The sequence below is a fragment of the Hyperolius riggenbachi genome, chromosome 1, assembly GCF_040937935.1.
Source record: "Hyperolius riggenbachi isolate aHypRig1 chromosome 1, aHypRig1.pri, whole genome shotgun sequence".
Classification (NCBI taxonomy): domain Eukaryota; kingdom Metazoa; phylum Chordata; class Amphibia; order Anura; family Hyperoliidae; genus Hyperolius; species Hyperolius riggenbachi.
In genome coordinates, this window is record NC_090646.1 from 60,222,702 (window position 1) to 60,238,870 (window position 16,169).

Here is a 16,169-nt window from a genome sequence, read left to right on the forward strand (position 1 = left end):
GAGGGGTTTCACAATATTAGCAATGCAGACCGCCCCTGATGATTTATTTGAGAAAAGGTAAAGATTTCTCATGGGAAAGGGGGTATCAGCCACTGATTGGAATGAAGTTCAATCTTTGGTTGAAGTTCCTCTTTAGTGCTCTGCGACCGCCTGAAGCCAATTGGCGGCCGCAGAGTTGCTCCCCAGAACCGCTTAACACAGATTGGCGTCAAGTCCTGGGGAGGAGATTAGCGGGGATTGCGGGCACTGATGCATGTGCATGCCCGCTTGAGTGATGGAGCTCCACTCAGTCCACAGTCTGCCAGCCATGATCAATGCTGGCAGACTGTGATCTAGTGCAACGCTGTACTGGGGACAGCCCTGTCACTTGGCTGTCCCCTGGATCGGCTCACTACGCAATCCCCTCTCATATACACTAGAGAGGATCGCCTTGATTGGACCTCGGGGGATGGAAAAAAAAAATAGTACTTTTTATTTTAAAAAAAGACAGTTAATTTATTAAGAATAATAATAAAAAATAATACAGCCTGCAGCAGCGATCAGAGCCCACTGACAGAAAGCTCACAGTAAACATTCCACAGAACTGCACCTGACAGGACTAAATATGTCACTCCCAGTGATACATTTTAGAATGACAATCAGGGTAAAGAAAGATTTTACAATGGGCAAACAATGACTAAATCATTTATAAATTAGTTTTGTAAAAAAAAAAAAAAAATTTTTATTCATTGTTATTTTCACTGCACTTCCTCTTTAAAAGACGTATAAATAAAGATACACCCACGACTCCCAAGCCCAACCCGCCTTTAAAGGGAACCTAGAGCAAGAGGTACATGGAGGCTGCAATATTTATTTCCTTTTAAACAATACCAGTTGCCTGGCTATCCTGCTGATCTCTTTGGCTGAAGTAGTTGCTGAATCACACACCTGAAACCAGCATGCAGCGAATCCAGTCAGACTTCAGTCAGAAATATCATGCTTGTTCAGGGTCTATGGATAAAAGTATGAAAGGCAGGGCTGGTAGGCTGCTGGTGTTTGAAAGGAATTCAATATGCCAGTCTCCAGATCCCTCTCCCTTTAGGTTCCCTGTAAGTTTGACTTTATTTGCCTCATGCTTGTTTCAGGTGTGTGATTCAGACACTACTGTAGCCAACGAGATCAGCAGGACAGCCCGGCAACTGGTATTGTTTAAAAGGAAATAAATATGGCAGCCTCCATATCTATCGCACATCAGTAGTCCTTTACTAAATGGAAAGACACGGCTGTTCTGCTGCTCCGTTGGCTTCTGTACTTTAAGATTCACTGGTAGAGGCTTATGTGAGATGCTAATAATTATTGCATGCTAAGGTAATGCAAGTAGTATGCAATTCAGGACTGGACCAATCAAATGACGCTTTTGTCTAGCCCGGTTGCCAGCTGAATATAATCTTCATTTAGAGCTGGTCCACACTAGGTCCGGAAACGTATCCGTGGCTGCGTTTTTCAAACCTGATGAAAAACGGAGTCCCGGATACTAATGTTGAAAATAGCAGCCAGCCTCACCCAAGTAAAAAACGGTTCCGTCTGCGTTTGCGGGGACCCGTTTTCAAAACCTGAACGGAAGGTCCGGACCTGCTGCATTTTCACGCAACGGATCAGGACCACGGATACACGCAGGGGTAGTGAAAGCAATGAGAAAACGCATCTCCAGCTCCACAGGCAAAAAACGGATGTGAAAACGGATAGCCTGAGCTTTATGATTGGCCCAAAAAATCCTCCCACTCCTTCCCAATGATGGAGACGTTTTCTGTCAGGGAAAAACCTGAACGGAAACTGATACAAAACTGATGCACTTTCATCAGTTTGCAGTACGGTGGGTACTTCCCCTGATCCGGACTGCAGTGTCCGTCCTGCAACCGGGTCTAGTGTGGACCCAGCCTAAATTTGTATGCAACCTGGAAGAAGAAGTATTTCACAGACCATCACTATAAAAAGCATTATTAGCTTATATAGCTAAAGGCAGCCAGAACACCTGATCTGCACACAAGCCCAGAGGCCAATTATCAGTCTGGGCGACAGGAGATCAGCATGACATGCACATATGCACAAGATCAGCAAGAATAGATCCGGTATTCTTCTCACAGCTACCTTTTAGTGAAATTATAACAACAGTGCCACCTTGTGGAAAACCTCTCAGATCACTGCCAAATATTTATCACAAGCAAGGCAAGAGTCCCAACCATTGCAAATCAGAGTAGAATCCTACTGAAGCAGCTATTTTGGGGGCCGGAGACGTCGCAATGACTTAGCAGTGGTAAGTGTTAATTTGGAGGCTAATGGTGGCTATTTACATTGGCGCCTATGATCAGTCCCAACAATTAATTTGAGCTCTGCCAAAAATGTGTGAGGACCTCAACCCTTGAGGACTGGAGTTCAACATTCCTGGTATAGGGTTAGGAATAGGTAGGGGGTTGTTTAGGGTGCGGCATAAGTTGAAGGAGGGAGGGTCTCATCAGGTTAAGCATAGGTTGAAGGGGTCTTAGGGTTAGGCAGGTGTTAAGGGGGACGTTTAGGTTTAGATATGGGTTGGGGGCGGGGTCTCAGGGTTAGGCATGAGGGGTGGGAGAAAACTCAAAGTGTACCACAGCTCCTGTAAATAAAAGTTTTTTTTTTTTTTTATTTGTTTTATTAAACAAAATTCAACAATCAGCAGAAGCCCTGAGATTTTTGGATTTCATAGTAAGTGGCGTCCAGCACGCTTGATGGATAACGTATAATTGAATCAAACGGTTATGAGCAGCAGGAGAAGACAACCGACCCGATAGGTATATATCCTCCCAGTCCTCATCCTATATCCAAATTTAGCAGATCTCTTCATGTCTTGCCCTTCGGTTTTAGCATTCTAGGCCTTGTTTCCATCTGTGCGCTTCTATCTGCTTCTGTCCGCTTTTTATCAGTGCATCAATGTTAGATTGATAAACGTTGCTGAAAAGCGGATAGAAGCGCATAGATGGAAACAAGGCCTCAAGGGGAGTATATAAATAAGACGTTAAGCCCGGAGCACCTTGTGTTTTTAAATAAAAAGTTTTATACATACCTGGGGCTTCCTCCAGCCCCATAAGTTCGGATCGCTCCCACGCCGCCATCCTCCGCTGTCTGCAGCTCCCATACCGGGTCTTGTCACTTCGGTCAGTCCGAGCCAGTCTGACGTAAGAGACGTGCACCCTCTACGTATCTCTCCAGTGGCTGCAGGAGAGATACGCAAAGAACGCACGTATCTTACGTCAGACTGCCTCGGACTGACTGAAGTGACGGGACCCGGTTCTCGTAGCTGCGGGCAGAGGAGGACGGCGGCGTGGGAGCGATCCGAACTTATGGGGCTGGAGGAAGCCCCAGGTATGTATAAAACCTTTTATTTACAGGAGCTGTGGTACACTTTAAGGGTTTGGCATAGGTTAGAGCAGTTGGTTAGAGTAAGGCACCCATACAGAGAAGGTTCAAGTGCAAGTGGGGTCAGGTTAGAGGAAAGTTAACGACTTGAGGACCCAGCCTTTACCCCCCTTAAGGACCAGCGCTATTTTTTATGATCTCTGCAGCCCCCAGCACAGATCAGGTGGCATGCAGAGCGATCAGATCGCCCCCCTATGGGGATGATGTGCAGAGGGGGTCTGATCGCTCCGGTCGGCAGGCATGATGCTGGGGGGGGGGGGCACCTCAAAGCCCCCTCCGCGGCGAAATTCCCCCCCTCCCTCTCCTACCTGTCCCCCCTGGTGATCGGGGCTGCACAGGACGCTATCCGTCCTGTGCAGCCTGTGACAGGAAGTCCTCTGTCACATGGCGGCGATCCCCGGCCGCTGATTGGCCAGGGATCGCCGATCTGCCTTACGGCGCTGCTGCGCAACTGCGCCGTTCAATTTAAACAAATGAGACAAACGTCTCCTGCGTTTACATTTAGTCTGCGAGCCGCGATCTGCGGCTCGCAGGCTATTTACAGAGACCCGCTCCGTGATCTAACAGGAAACGTCCGCTCGCACGAGCGGCCTTTCCTGATTAATTAGGGAGGCACCTGGCGACGCAGATGTGCGTCGCTGGTCCTCCAGCTACCACTTTGCCGCCGCGCGGTATGAGTGTGCGGTCGGCAAGTGGTTAAATACAAATAAAAATTACCGATATTTTACTATCGTAGTTACAAAGACTAATACTGTAGAATATCGGTCATTTTACAGTTATTCTACTAGCTGCTATTTCTGGTGCCCAAATTAGCTCGGCTTTGTTTTTACACGTACTCGGATCTGTCACATATTACACCTCCTGAGCCCTGCCCACCACCCTGAGCCCCGCCCACCTACCCCTCTATAGTACTCACATGTGCAAAATAAACTGAAATTCTATTTTATATAGCAGAGAGAAGACTTACCTCCCATATTCCTTCTGGGAGGACACAAGGAAGTCGCACAGGTCATTGCAGTGGCTGCCCGGCAGACCTGTGATAATAGTAACTGACACCTGGAGGAAGCAGAATGACAAATTAATAGTAAAAAAACGCAGGAAAAAAAGACTACATTTTACATTCATGACTTTCAATCTGACCATTATAAGGAAATAGCAATGCCAGCAAATAAAAATAAAAAAGAAAATAAAAGTACAATTGGATACAAAATGGATACTTTTCAAATCGGGAAAACTGAAGTGATTGGGATATGGAGGCTGCCATACTGATTTCCTTTTAAACAATAACAGTTGCCTGGCAGTCCAAATTGATCCTCTGGCATCTGAGTTACAATCCTGAAACAAGCATGCCGCTAATCCAATCATTACATCTGATCTGCATGCTTGTTCAGCGTCTGTGGCTATAAGTATTACAGGCAGAGGATCAGCAGGACAGCCAGGCAATCTGCATTGTTTAAAAGGAAACAATATGGCAGCTTCCATATCCCTCTCACTATAGGTTCCTTACAACAAAAGAAAATGTGATATTTGCTTAGCATTGCACCAGCTGGTGTGACTTAAAGAGACACTGAAGCGAAAAAAAAAATATGATATAGTGAATTGGTTGTGTACTATGAATAATTACTAGAAGATTAGCAGCAAAGAAAATATTCTCATACTTTTATTTTCAGGTATATGGTGTTTTTTCTAACATTGCATCATTCTCTAATATGTGCAGATTACACAACACTCAGCATTCAAAATGATTCTTTCAGAGCAGTCTGTGAACTAATGACCTCTCCTCTGGCAGAGAAAAAGAAAACAGTTGAGATAATAAAAGTCAGAAGACAGCCCTCTCCACGACTTTTGAAAGTCGTAGAAATGAATGGCTTTTTTGCATAGAGATAACAACTGGAGTTTCTTAACTCTTCCTGTACTGGAAACAATTAGACTGATGTATCTGATCTTAATGTTTTATTTCTTAGCTGTACTACACATACAAATCATAAAATCATAATTTTTTTTGCTTCAGTGTCTCTAAGTTGTATAAAAATAAACCTGCAAATTTTCAAAAGGGGGAGATCCCGTATAAATAAACTACTCAATGCCTGACTTTAATCTATGTACAGTGGGATGCAAAAGTTTGGGCACCCTAGTTAACCACTTGAGGACCTAGGGCTTTCTACCCCTTAAGGACCGGCCACTTTTTTTCCATTCAGACCACTGCAGCTTTCACGGTTTATTGCTCGCTCATACAACCTACCACCTAAATGAATTTTGGCTCCTTTTCTTGTCACTAATAAAGCTTTCTTTTAGTGCTATTTGATTGCTCCTGCGATTTTTACTTTTTATTATATTCAGCAAAAAAGACATGAATTTTGGCAAAAAAATGATTTTTTTAACTTTCTGTGCTGACAGTTTTCAAATAAAGTAAAATTTCTGTATACATGCAGCGCGAAAAATGTGGACAAACATGTTTTTGATTAAAAAAAACCCATTCAGTGTATATTTATTGGTTTGGGTAAAAGTTATAGCGTTTACAAACTATGGTGCAAAAAGTGAATTTTCCCATTTTCAAGCATCTCTGACTTTTCTGACCCTCTGTCATGTTTCATGAGGGGCTAGAATTCCAGGATAGTATAAATACCCCCAAAATGACCCCATTTTGGAAAGAAGACATCCCAAAGTATTCACTGAGAGGCATAGTGAGTTCATAGAAGATATTATTTTTTGTCACAAGTAAGCGGAAAATGACACTTTGTGAAAAAAAAAAAAAAAAAAAAAAAGTTTCCATTTCTTCTAACTTGCGACAAAAAAAAAAATGAAATCTGCCACGGACTCACCATGCCCCTCTCTGAATACCTTGAAGTGTCTACTTTCCAAAATGGGGTCATTTGTGGGGTGTGTTCACTGTCCTGGCATTTTGGGGGGTGCTAAATTGTAAGCACCCCTGTAAAGCCTAAAGGTGCTCATTGGACTTTGGACCCCTTAGTGCAGTTAGGCTGCAAAAAAGTGCCACACATGTGGTATTGCCGTACTCAGGAGAAGTAGTATAATGTGTTTTGGGGTGTATTTTTACACATACCCATGCTGGGTGGGAGAAATATCTCTGTAAATGACAATTTGTTAATTTTTTTTACACACAATTGTCCATTTACAGAGATCTTTCTCCCACTCAGCATGGGTATGTGTAAAAATACACCACAAAACACATTATACTACTTCTCCTGAGTACGGCGATACCACATGTGCGCTAAAGGGCCCAAAGTCCAATGAGTACCTTTAGAATTTCACAGGTCATTTTGAGAAATTTCGTTTCAAGACTACTCCTCACGGTTTAGGGCCCCTAAAATGCCAGGGCAGTATAGGAACCCCACAAATGACCCCATTTTAGAAAGAAGACACCCCAAGGTATTCCGTTAGGAGTATGGTGAGTTCATAGAAGATTTTATTTTTTGTCAAAAGTTAGCGGAAAATGACACTTTGTGAAAAAACACAATTAAAATCAATTTCCGCTAACTTTTGACAAAAAAATAAAATCTTCTATGAACTCACCATACTCCTAACGGAATACCTTGGGGTGTCTTCTTTCTAAAATGGGGTCATTTGTGGGGTTCCTATACTGCCCTGGCATTTTAGGGGCCCTAAACCGTGAGGAGTAGTCTTGAAACGAAATTTCTCAAAATGACCTGTGAAATTCTAAAGGTACTCATTGGACTTTGGGCCCTTTAGCGCAGTTAGGGTGCAAAAAAGTGCCACACATGTGGTATCGCCATACTCGGGAGAAGTAGTACAATGTGTTTTGGGGTGTATTTTTACACATACCCATGCTGGGTGGGAGAAATACCTCTGTAAATCGACAATTGTGTGTAAAAAAATCAAAAGATTGTCATTTACAGAGGTATTTCTCCCACCCAGCATGGGTATGTGTAAAAATACACCCCAAAACACATTATACTACTTCTCCCGAGTACGGCGATACCACATGTGTGGCACTTTTTTGCACCCTAACTGCACTAAGGGGCCCAAAGTCCAATGAGTACCTTTAGGATTTCACAGGTCATTTTTGTTTCAAGACTACTCCTCACGGTTTAGGGCCCCTAAAATGCCAGGGCAGTATAGGAACCCCACTAATGACCCCATTTTAGAAAGAAGACACCCCAAGGTATTCCGTTAGGAGTATGGTGAGTTCATAGAAGTTTTTATTTTTTTGTCACAAGTTAGCGGAAATTGATTTTAATAGTTTTTTTTCACAAAGTGTCATTTTCCGCTAACTTGTGACAAAAAATAAAATCTTCTATGAACTCACCATACTCCGTACGGAATACCTTTGGGTGTCTTCTTTCTAGAATGGGGTCATTTGTGGGGTTCCTATACCGCCCTGGCATTTTAGGGGCCCTAAACCGTGAGGAGTAGTCTTGAAACCAAATGTCGCAAAATGACCTGTGAAATCCTAAAGGTACTCATTGGACTTTGGGCCCCTTAGCGTACGTAGGGTGTAAAAAAGTGCCACACATGTGGTACCGCCGTACTCAGGAGAAGTAGTATAATGCGTTTTGGGGTGTATTTTTACACATACCCATGCTAAGTGGGAGAAATATCTCTGTAAATGACAATTGTTTGATTTTTTTACACACAATTGTCCATTTACATAGAAATTTCTCCCATCCAGCATGGGTATGTGTAAAAATACACCCCAAAACACATTATACTACTTTTCCTGAGTACGGCGGTACCACATGTGTGACAATTTTTTGCAGCCTAGGTGCGCTAGGGGCCCAACGTCCTATTCACAGGTCATTTTGAAGCATTTGTTTTCTAGACTACTCCTCGCGGTTTAGGGCCCCTAAAATGCCAGGGCAGTATAGGAACCCCACAAGTGACCCCATTTTAGAAAGAAGACACCCCAAGGTATTCCGTTAGGTGTATGGCGAGTTCATAGAAGATTTTATTTTTTGTCACAAGTTAGCGGAATATGACACTTTGTGAAGAAAAACAATTCAAATCAATTTCCGCTAACTTGTGGCAAAAAATAAAATCTTCTATGAACTCGTCATACACCTAACAGAATACCTTGGGGTGTCTTTTTTTCTAAAATGGGGTCACTTGTGGGGTTCCTATACCGCCCTGGCATTTTACAGGCCCAAAACCGTGAGTAGTCTGGAAACCAAATGTCTCAAAATGACTGTTCAGACTTCCGGTTCCGGCGCCTCCATGAGCGGCTGAGCACAGCGGAGCTCCGCCAGACCCGACGATACGCAGCAGGCAAACCAGCAACAAGGTGCCTGGTATTCACCACCCCAGGCACCGCACACCTTTCCGAAGCCACAGCGAACACGAATGGACCGCTATTTAACGCGATCCGCCGCCAAACAGGGAGACTCGCGAGCTGACCCACCACGCGGCAAGATGGCGCCTCACCCCAGGCCTGAAGATGATTACGCCACAGAGGATTCCTCACCTCATGAGTGGGAAGATGATTCTAGCCGCGCCATCCAGAAGGGTAAGAGACTTGCTTCTCAGAGACATAAAGAAATGGCCCAAGAAGTAGCTAAGTACCTCATGCCTACCCTGCATAAAGCTATAGAGGCGGCCATCACTAAGTCCCTCACTGCTATAACGGAAGAGCTTCACTCCCACAAAACAAGAATAGTAGAGGCGGAAGGCCGTATCTCCCAATGCGAAGATGCGTTACACATCACTGAACGCAGGCTCAGAGATTCTGAAAGATGTAATGATCTATTCCATGCCAGAATTGAGGACCTAGAAAACCGTTCTAGACGGAGTAACCTGCGTATTATAGGCCTCCCTGAAACAGTTAAACCTGAGACGCTAAAGGAATTCTGTGAAGCCACACTCCCAGGCTTACTCTCCATACCAGACCTGTGTAAAACTGAACGAGCACACAGAGTTGGTCCGCAGAAGCCAAGCGCTAACAGAATGACTATGGTCAAATACTTAGATTACACTGATAAAGCCAGAATATTGCGAGCTTTCAAATCTCTTCAGACCCCTCTGGAATATCAGGGCGCTCGCCTAAAAATCTTCAATGACTACTCCCAAGAGGTATCCCTGAAACGTCAGGCTTTCATACCAATCTGCTCAGCTCTATTTAAAAAGAAAATGCGCTTCGCCTTGCTATATCCAGCGATTCTTAAAGTGACAGATCAAGAGGGCCAGTTTCGTATATTCAAAACACCTAGAGAAGCGGAACGCTTCTTTGACATAGAAGGAGACACTCAAGAGCGTGTCAAACACTCCCTGTCAAGATCACAAAGAGGGCAATCCGTTTAAAACCTGTGTTCATTCAAATCAAAAAGAAAATAAATACTCGCTTTATTGCTCCCCTTATCCTAAATAGTAACTTTCCATACTGCTGTTGTAAACGTACTATAACGGGTCTACGGAAGCGAGGATGCACTAGATAGCATGGGGGGAAGAAGAGAAGTCCATGCACGAAGTGTGCCACCTGAATGTGCTGTATACCACTTCACCTTGTTTTTTCTTTTACTAGACAGTCCTTTAACATCACAAAAGCTGTTAGTTCAGTTAGATTTCCTAAATAAGGTTACAGCTGTTTTTAGTTATGTTCTGGGGAAATTTCATCACTCTTTCACCTCTAATCTCATCACTGGAAATTATGAATGTACCTACGCATCACACATAATCTCACTACAAGGGGAATGTTTGACCTCACCGTCTACCTTCACCACCATCTTATGGGAAAAATATGGGGCTTAAAGTATATTCGTGGAATGTAAAAGGACTTAGATCCCCTGTTAAAAGAGGACGGGTCCTGCGGCACCTTAAGAAATTACGTGCTGATATAGCGCTGCTGCAGGAGACCCACTTGCGCTCGGAAGAAATAAAATATATGCAAAAGGGCTGGGTAGCACACAGTTTCGGCTCAGCAGCTAATGGGAGGAAAGCTGGGGTGATCATATTGATCAGCAAACACCTAAAAGGTAAAGTACACTTACACTACGATGATGGGAAGGGTAGATGTGTGGCGGTGAAGATTCACCTACCAGGCGACACCTTAGTCATATACAACATCTATGGTCCGAACGAAGACAAGGGCCCATTCTATGAAGCAATAACAAATAAATTACTACAAGATAATCCGGAAACTCTCATGATAGGAGGAGATTGGAATGAGGTAGTAAATGCCAATGAGGACACCAAAACAGACAAAAATGGAAGGCAAGCAACGCGTAGAAACCCTACAATTTTAGCTACCTTCTTAAAAACACTTAACCTTACTGATGCATGGCGATTTCTCCATCCTTATGACAGAGACTTCACCTTCTACTCAACCCCCCACTCATCCTTTTCCCGCATAGATAATTTCTTCTTAGGGGGAGTAATAATACCTAGACTTTTAAATGCACAAATACATGATATAGTCATCTCTGACCATGCACCAATTGAAATTGAAATATCAGAACAAATACCTAGAGGATCAGATATCCTATGGAAATTCCCCAATTATCTATATGAAGATGACGAATTCTGGTCTCTTTTAAAGGGATGGTGGCATGAATACTCACAAGATAATGCTCCTCATTCCAATGAACCCTTCCTATTCTGGGACGCAGCCAAGGCAGTACTTAGAGGGAGAATCTTCGCCCACACACAGACAAAAAAAAAACAAGCACACAAAATATACAATGAAACGACCCGGAAAGTTAGATTAGCCTACCAAAAATATCTGGCAGATCCAACTCCCATACATAGAATGGAGTGGTTAAAATGCAAAACAGAAGCTGACAAATGGTTTAAGCTGAGAGAGCTACACTTACAGCCAAAAATCAATCACTATTTCTTTAAATTCGGCAACAAGGCAGGTAAACTACTGGCAAAGATTGCCAGAGGCCCCTATGCGCCAGATCCTATCTTACAAGTGAAAGAACGCTCAGGCTCTTTAGTATCACACCCTAAGGATATCCTAAAAGTCTTTAGAGAATATTATGAAGCCTTATATGCCCCCCCACAAAACGGTTCCGATTCCCAAATAAACAATTGGCTGGATAAAGCGAAGTTAAAAAACCTAACAGAACCAGAATTGCAAGAAATAAACGCCCTCATAACTCCTGAAGAAGTAACAACCACAATCAAATCTTTAAATAATTCTAAGGCCCCTGGACCAGACGGTCTACCAGCCGAATTCTTTAAGATCTTAAAAGACGAAACAGCCTCTACATTAGCACAGATGTATAACAAAATTCTGAGAGGAGAAGGATACCTTAAATCAGGTACCGAAGCTTATATCAAACTAATAGCCAAAAAAGGGAAGGACCCTACAGCACCTGAATCCTATCGGCCAATTTCACTAATAAATCAAGATATAAAAATTCTAACCAAACTCATGGCCACCAGATTATCATACATTATACCCAGACTAATAAGCCCTAATCAAGTCGGATTTATAAAAGGAAGGTCAGCAGTTGCCAACATTAGAAAAGTATTGGCAGTCTTGGAGCGTGTCAAATCCTACCCCCAGACCCACAAACGCTCAGCCATCCTGACACTTGATGCTGAAAAAGCATTTGATGCTGTAAACTGGAAGTGGATGGAGTTGACACTCTGCAAGATGGGCTTCTCAGGGAACTTTTTGAATCTAATCCATGCGTTATATGACTCTCCATCAGCCAAAATACACCTCCCTGGCTTCCTTTCCGACCCCTTCCGCATAAATAGAGGCACACGACAAGGATGCCCGTTGTCCCCACTCCTATTTAACATCGCACTAGAGCCTCTGGCAAAATTACTAGAAAGTACGCATAAGGGACTTAATATTAACGGCTATAATATAACTCAAGCACTCTTCGCAGATGACATCTTAATCTTTTTAGATGACCCCTGCCAACAAGTCCCCAAAATCCTGGACTTGATAACACAAGTAGGTTCCCTCTCAGGCTTTAAAATCAACCCCACTAAAAGTGAGCTCATGCCCCTGTCAAAACAAGCACCCACTCAACAATTAGCCAATCTCCCAGTTACCATAACCAAAGGCCCCATCTCCTATCTAGGAATCAAAATTAATCCAGATCCTCACTCCCTTTACTATCTTAATATTAACCCAGTAATCAAGAATATTGTCTCTCAACTTCAGAGTTGGAAAAACCTACCTTTAAACATCATGGGAAGGGCTGCCCTCATCAAAATGGTGAGCTTTGGCAAGCTCCTATATCCTATGCAAGTTCTCCCCCTACTGTTTAAGCACGCAGATATAACAATTCTAACTAAGGCATTCTCTGCTTTCATATGGAAAGATAAACGAGCTAGAATCGCCTACGCAAGGCTCTGTCTCCCCAAAGATATGGGAGGCCTGGGTCTGCCAGATATTCATAAATATAATATAGCCTGTTTAACTAGACATGTCAGGGACTGGCTTTTCACTTCCTCCACTTTCTCGAACTATGAGTTGGAATCTGCTTTTGCAGAACCATGGCAACTCACGGGCCTTCTCCATACCAGTTGGCCAAAATTACCTACACGAATGAAAAATAGTATACTCCTCAGAGACACGATCCTTACTTGGAGGGAGCTGAGGAAGTCATATCACTTGCCGTGGCAAATCTCAAAATACATGCCCTTCTGGGGAACACCAAGCTTTGAGGCAGGTATGCAACATGGAAGATTCTTAAAGTGGGAAGACAAGGGATTATGCAGATTAGGTCAAATGCTACACTTGGACAAACATAAATGGAGGACTTTTCTGGAACTAAGGCAAATGCATGGGATACCTCGCGCTGACTTTCTTATGTACGCTCAACTTCAATCATATACGAAAAAACACTTGAGTGACATTACAAAAATAGCAACCATAACCCCGTTTGACAGATTCATCAAGGTACAAGGAGACAAACTCTCACTCTCGGCCACGCAACAAGATCTACTACATCTAAAAGCTAAATACCATGCAATAAATAATCTCAGAGGATGGGGTAAATACTTCCAAGATCACCACCTTGAAGAGCATATAATTGAAGGAAACAACAAGTACAGAACTCTTATAACGAATGAAACATGGAGGGAATCTCACTACCTTTTCATATTCCGGGCAAAATATGCTTTCAACATAAGATATAAGATACCTCCACCAGGATATGTACCAGCATGCCCCAAATGCAACCACCCCCAAGCAGATCTTGCTCACTGCATCTGGTTCTGCACTAAGACTCAAAAATACTGGCTCTCCGTACTTAAATTTGTCAATACAACATGCCATAAAAAAATACCCCTGGACCCATTAATTCTGTTATTTCATCATGCACCTTCTACCCCTACAGCTGATAAAGTAGACTATAAAACAATACCCTCAGATCTGGCGCACCTCATCATTGCTGCAGCTCGAAAGACTCTTTACAATCGCTGGATATACTCAACCAGTCCATCTATCTGGGACCTCAAAGCAGAGCTGATGGTCCTCTTCAATATGGCCAAAATAGACACTTTAATACATAAAGAGAAAAGTTCAAGAAAGTTCTTCAAGATCTGGAAACCTTTCATCATAAATACCTTCTCTACCACAGAGATTAACAACCTAATGGAACCTTTCAAATATACAAGTTGGTATGCCACTGAAGACCTCCTTGGAACTTTGGGGAAGCTAGCACTCACCGCTGAATAAAATGCATTAGAACATATGACCTCTAAGATATGCAGTATCCCATGACATTTAATAGATCCCCATGAAAACCCACATTATTTCCTCAGACCCTGAGAGTGAAAGAGTGATGAACCAAGCATTGTTTTTTTTTTTTTTTTTTTTGGGGGGGGGAGGGATACAGGGTGTTTCTCAATCGTTAAAGTTATGTTATGTTTTATTAGAAATCACGATGTGCAATGTGAACAGCAGAGATATCATCTTTATTGAAATCTTATGTTTCACATTTATATAATCTTACATATACGAAAACCTAACGTGACTGGTAATACCGAAAACCAATGTGATTCATTGTGGAATATATTATCGTTTTTCCTTTTCTGTATATGACAAAATCTTCAATAAAAATTATTTTCAAAAAAAAAAAAAAATGACTGTTCAGGGGTATAAGCATCTGCAAATTTTGATGACAGGTGGTCTATGAGGGGGCGAATTTTGTGGAACCGGTCATAAGCAGGGTGGCCTTTTAGATGACAGGTTGTATTGGGCCTGATCTGATGGATAGGAGTGCTAGGGGGGTGACAGGAGGTGATTGATGGGTGTCTCAGGGGGTGGTTAGAGGGGAAAATAGATGCAATCAATGCACTGGGGAGGTGATCGGAAGGGGGTCTGAGGGGGATCTGAGGGATTGGCCGAGTGATCAGGAGCCCACACGGGGCAAATTGGGGCCTGATCTGATGGGTAGGTGTGCTAGGGGGTGACAGGAGGTGATTGATGGGTGTCTCAAGGTGTGATTAGAGGGGGGAATAGATGCAAGCAATGCACTGGCGAGGTGATCAGGGCTGGGGTCTGAGGGCATTCTGAGGGTGTGGGCGGGTGATTGAGTGCCCTAGGGGCAGATAGGGGTCTAATCTGATAGGTAGCAGTGACAGGGGGTGATTGATGGGTAATTAGTGGGTGTTTAGGGTAGAGAATAGATGGAAACACTGCGCTTGGGTGGTGATCTGATGTCAGATCTGCGGGCGATCTATTGGTGTGGGTGGGTGATCAGTTTGCCCGCAAGGGGCAGGTTAGGGGCTGATTGATGGGTGGCAGTGACAGCGGGTGATTTATGGGTGGCAGTGACAGGGGGTGATTGATGGGTGGCAGTGACAGGGGGTGATTGATGGGTGATTGATAGGTGATTGACAGGTAATCAGTGGGTTATTACAGGGGAGAACAGATGTAAATATTGCACTGGCGAATTGATAAGGGGGGGTCTGAGGGCAATCTGAGCGTGTAGGCGGGCGATTGGGTGCCCGCAAGGGGCAGATTAAAGTCTGATCTGATGGGTAACAGTGACAGGTGGTGATAGGTGGTGATAGGGGGTGATTGATGGGTAATTAGTGGGTGTTTAGAGGAGAGAATAGATGTAAACGCTGCGCTTGGGTGGTGATCTGATGTCGGATCTGCGGGCGATCTATTGGTGTGAGTGGGTGATCAGATTGCCCGCAAGGGGCAGGTTAGGGGCTGATTGTTGGGTGGCAGTGACAGGGGGTGATTGATGGGTGATAGGTGATTGGCAGGTGATTGACAGGTGATCAGTGGGTTATTACAGGGAAGGACAGATGTAATTAATGCACTGGCGAATTGATAAGGGGGGGGGGGTCTGAGGGCAATCTGAGCGTGTGGGCGGGTGATTGGGTGCCCGCAAGGGGCAGATTAGGGTCTGATCTGATAGGTAACAGTGACAGGTGGTGATAGGGGGTGATTGATGGGTGATTGATGGGTAATTAGTGGGTGTTTAGAGAAGATAACAGATGTAAACAATACATTTGGGAGGTAATCTGACGGCGGGTTTGCGGGCGATCTAATGGTGTGGGTGGGTGATCAGATTGCCCGCAAGGAGCAGGTTAGGGGCTGATTGATGGGTGGCAGTGACAGGGGGTGATTGATGGGTGATAGGTGATTGGCAGGTGATTGACAGGTGATCAGTGGGTTATTACAGAGAAGAACAGATGTAATTAATGCACTGGTGAATTGATAAGGGGGGGTCAGAGGGCAATCTGAGCGTGTGGGCGGGTGATTGGGTGCCCGCAAGGGGCAGATTAGGGTCTGATCTGATAGGTAACAGTGACAGGTGGTGATAGGGGGTGATTGATGGGTGATT

General features: G+C 43.8%; 1 protein-coding gene across 1 annotated transcript in view; it reads right to left on the reverse strand.

The window, feature by feature from the left end:
• The window catches only part of DNAAF9 (dynein axonemal assembly factor 9), a 157,060-nt gene that overhangs the window by 40,539 nt on the left and 100,352 nt on the right, over window positions 1–16,169 (reverse strand). The window contains exon 26 of the mRNA XM_068274655.1: window positions 4,397–4,485. Within this exon, the coding sequence (XP_068130756.1) occupies window positions 4,397–4,485 (89 nt within the window). The remainder of the gene's footprint in view (window positions 1–4,396; window positions 4,486–16,169) is intronic.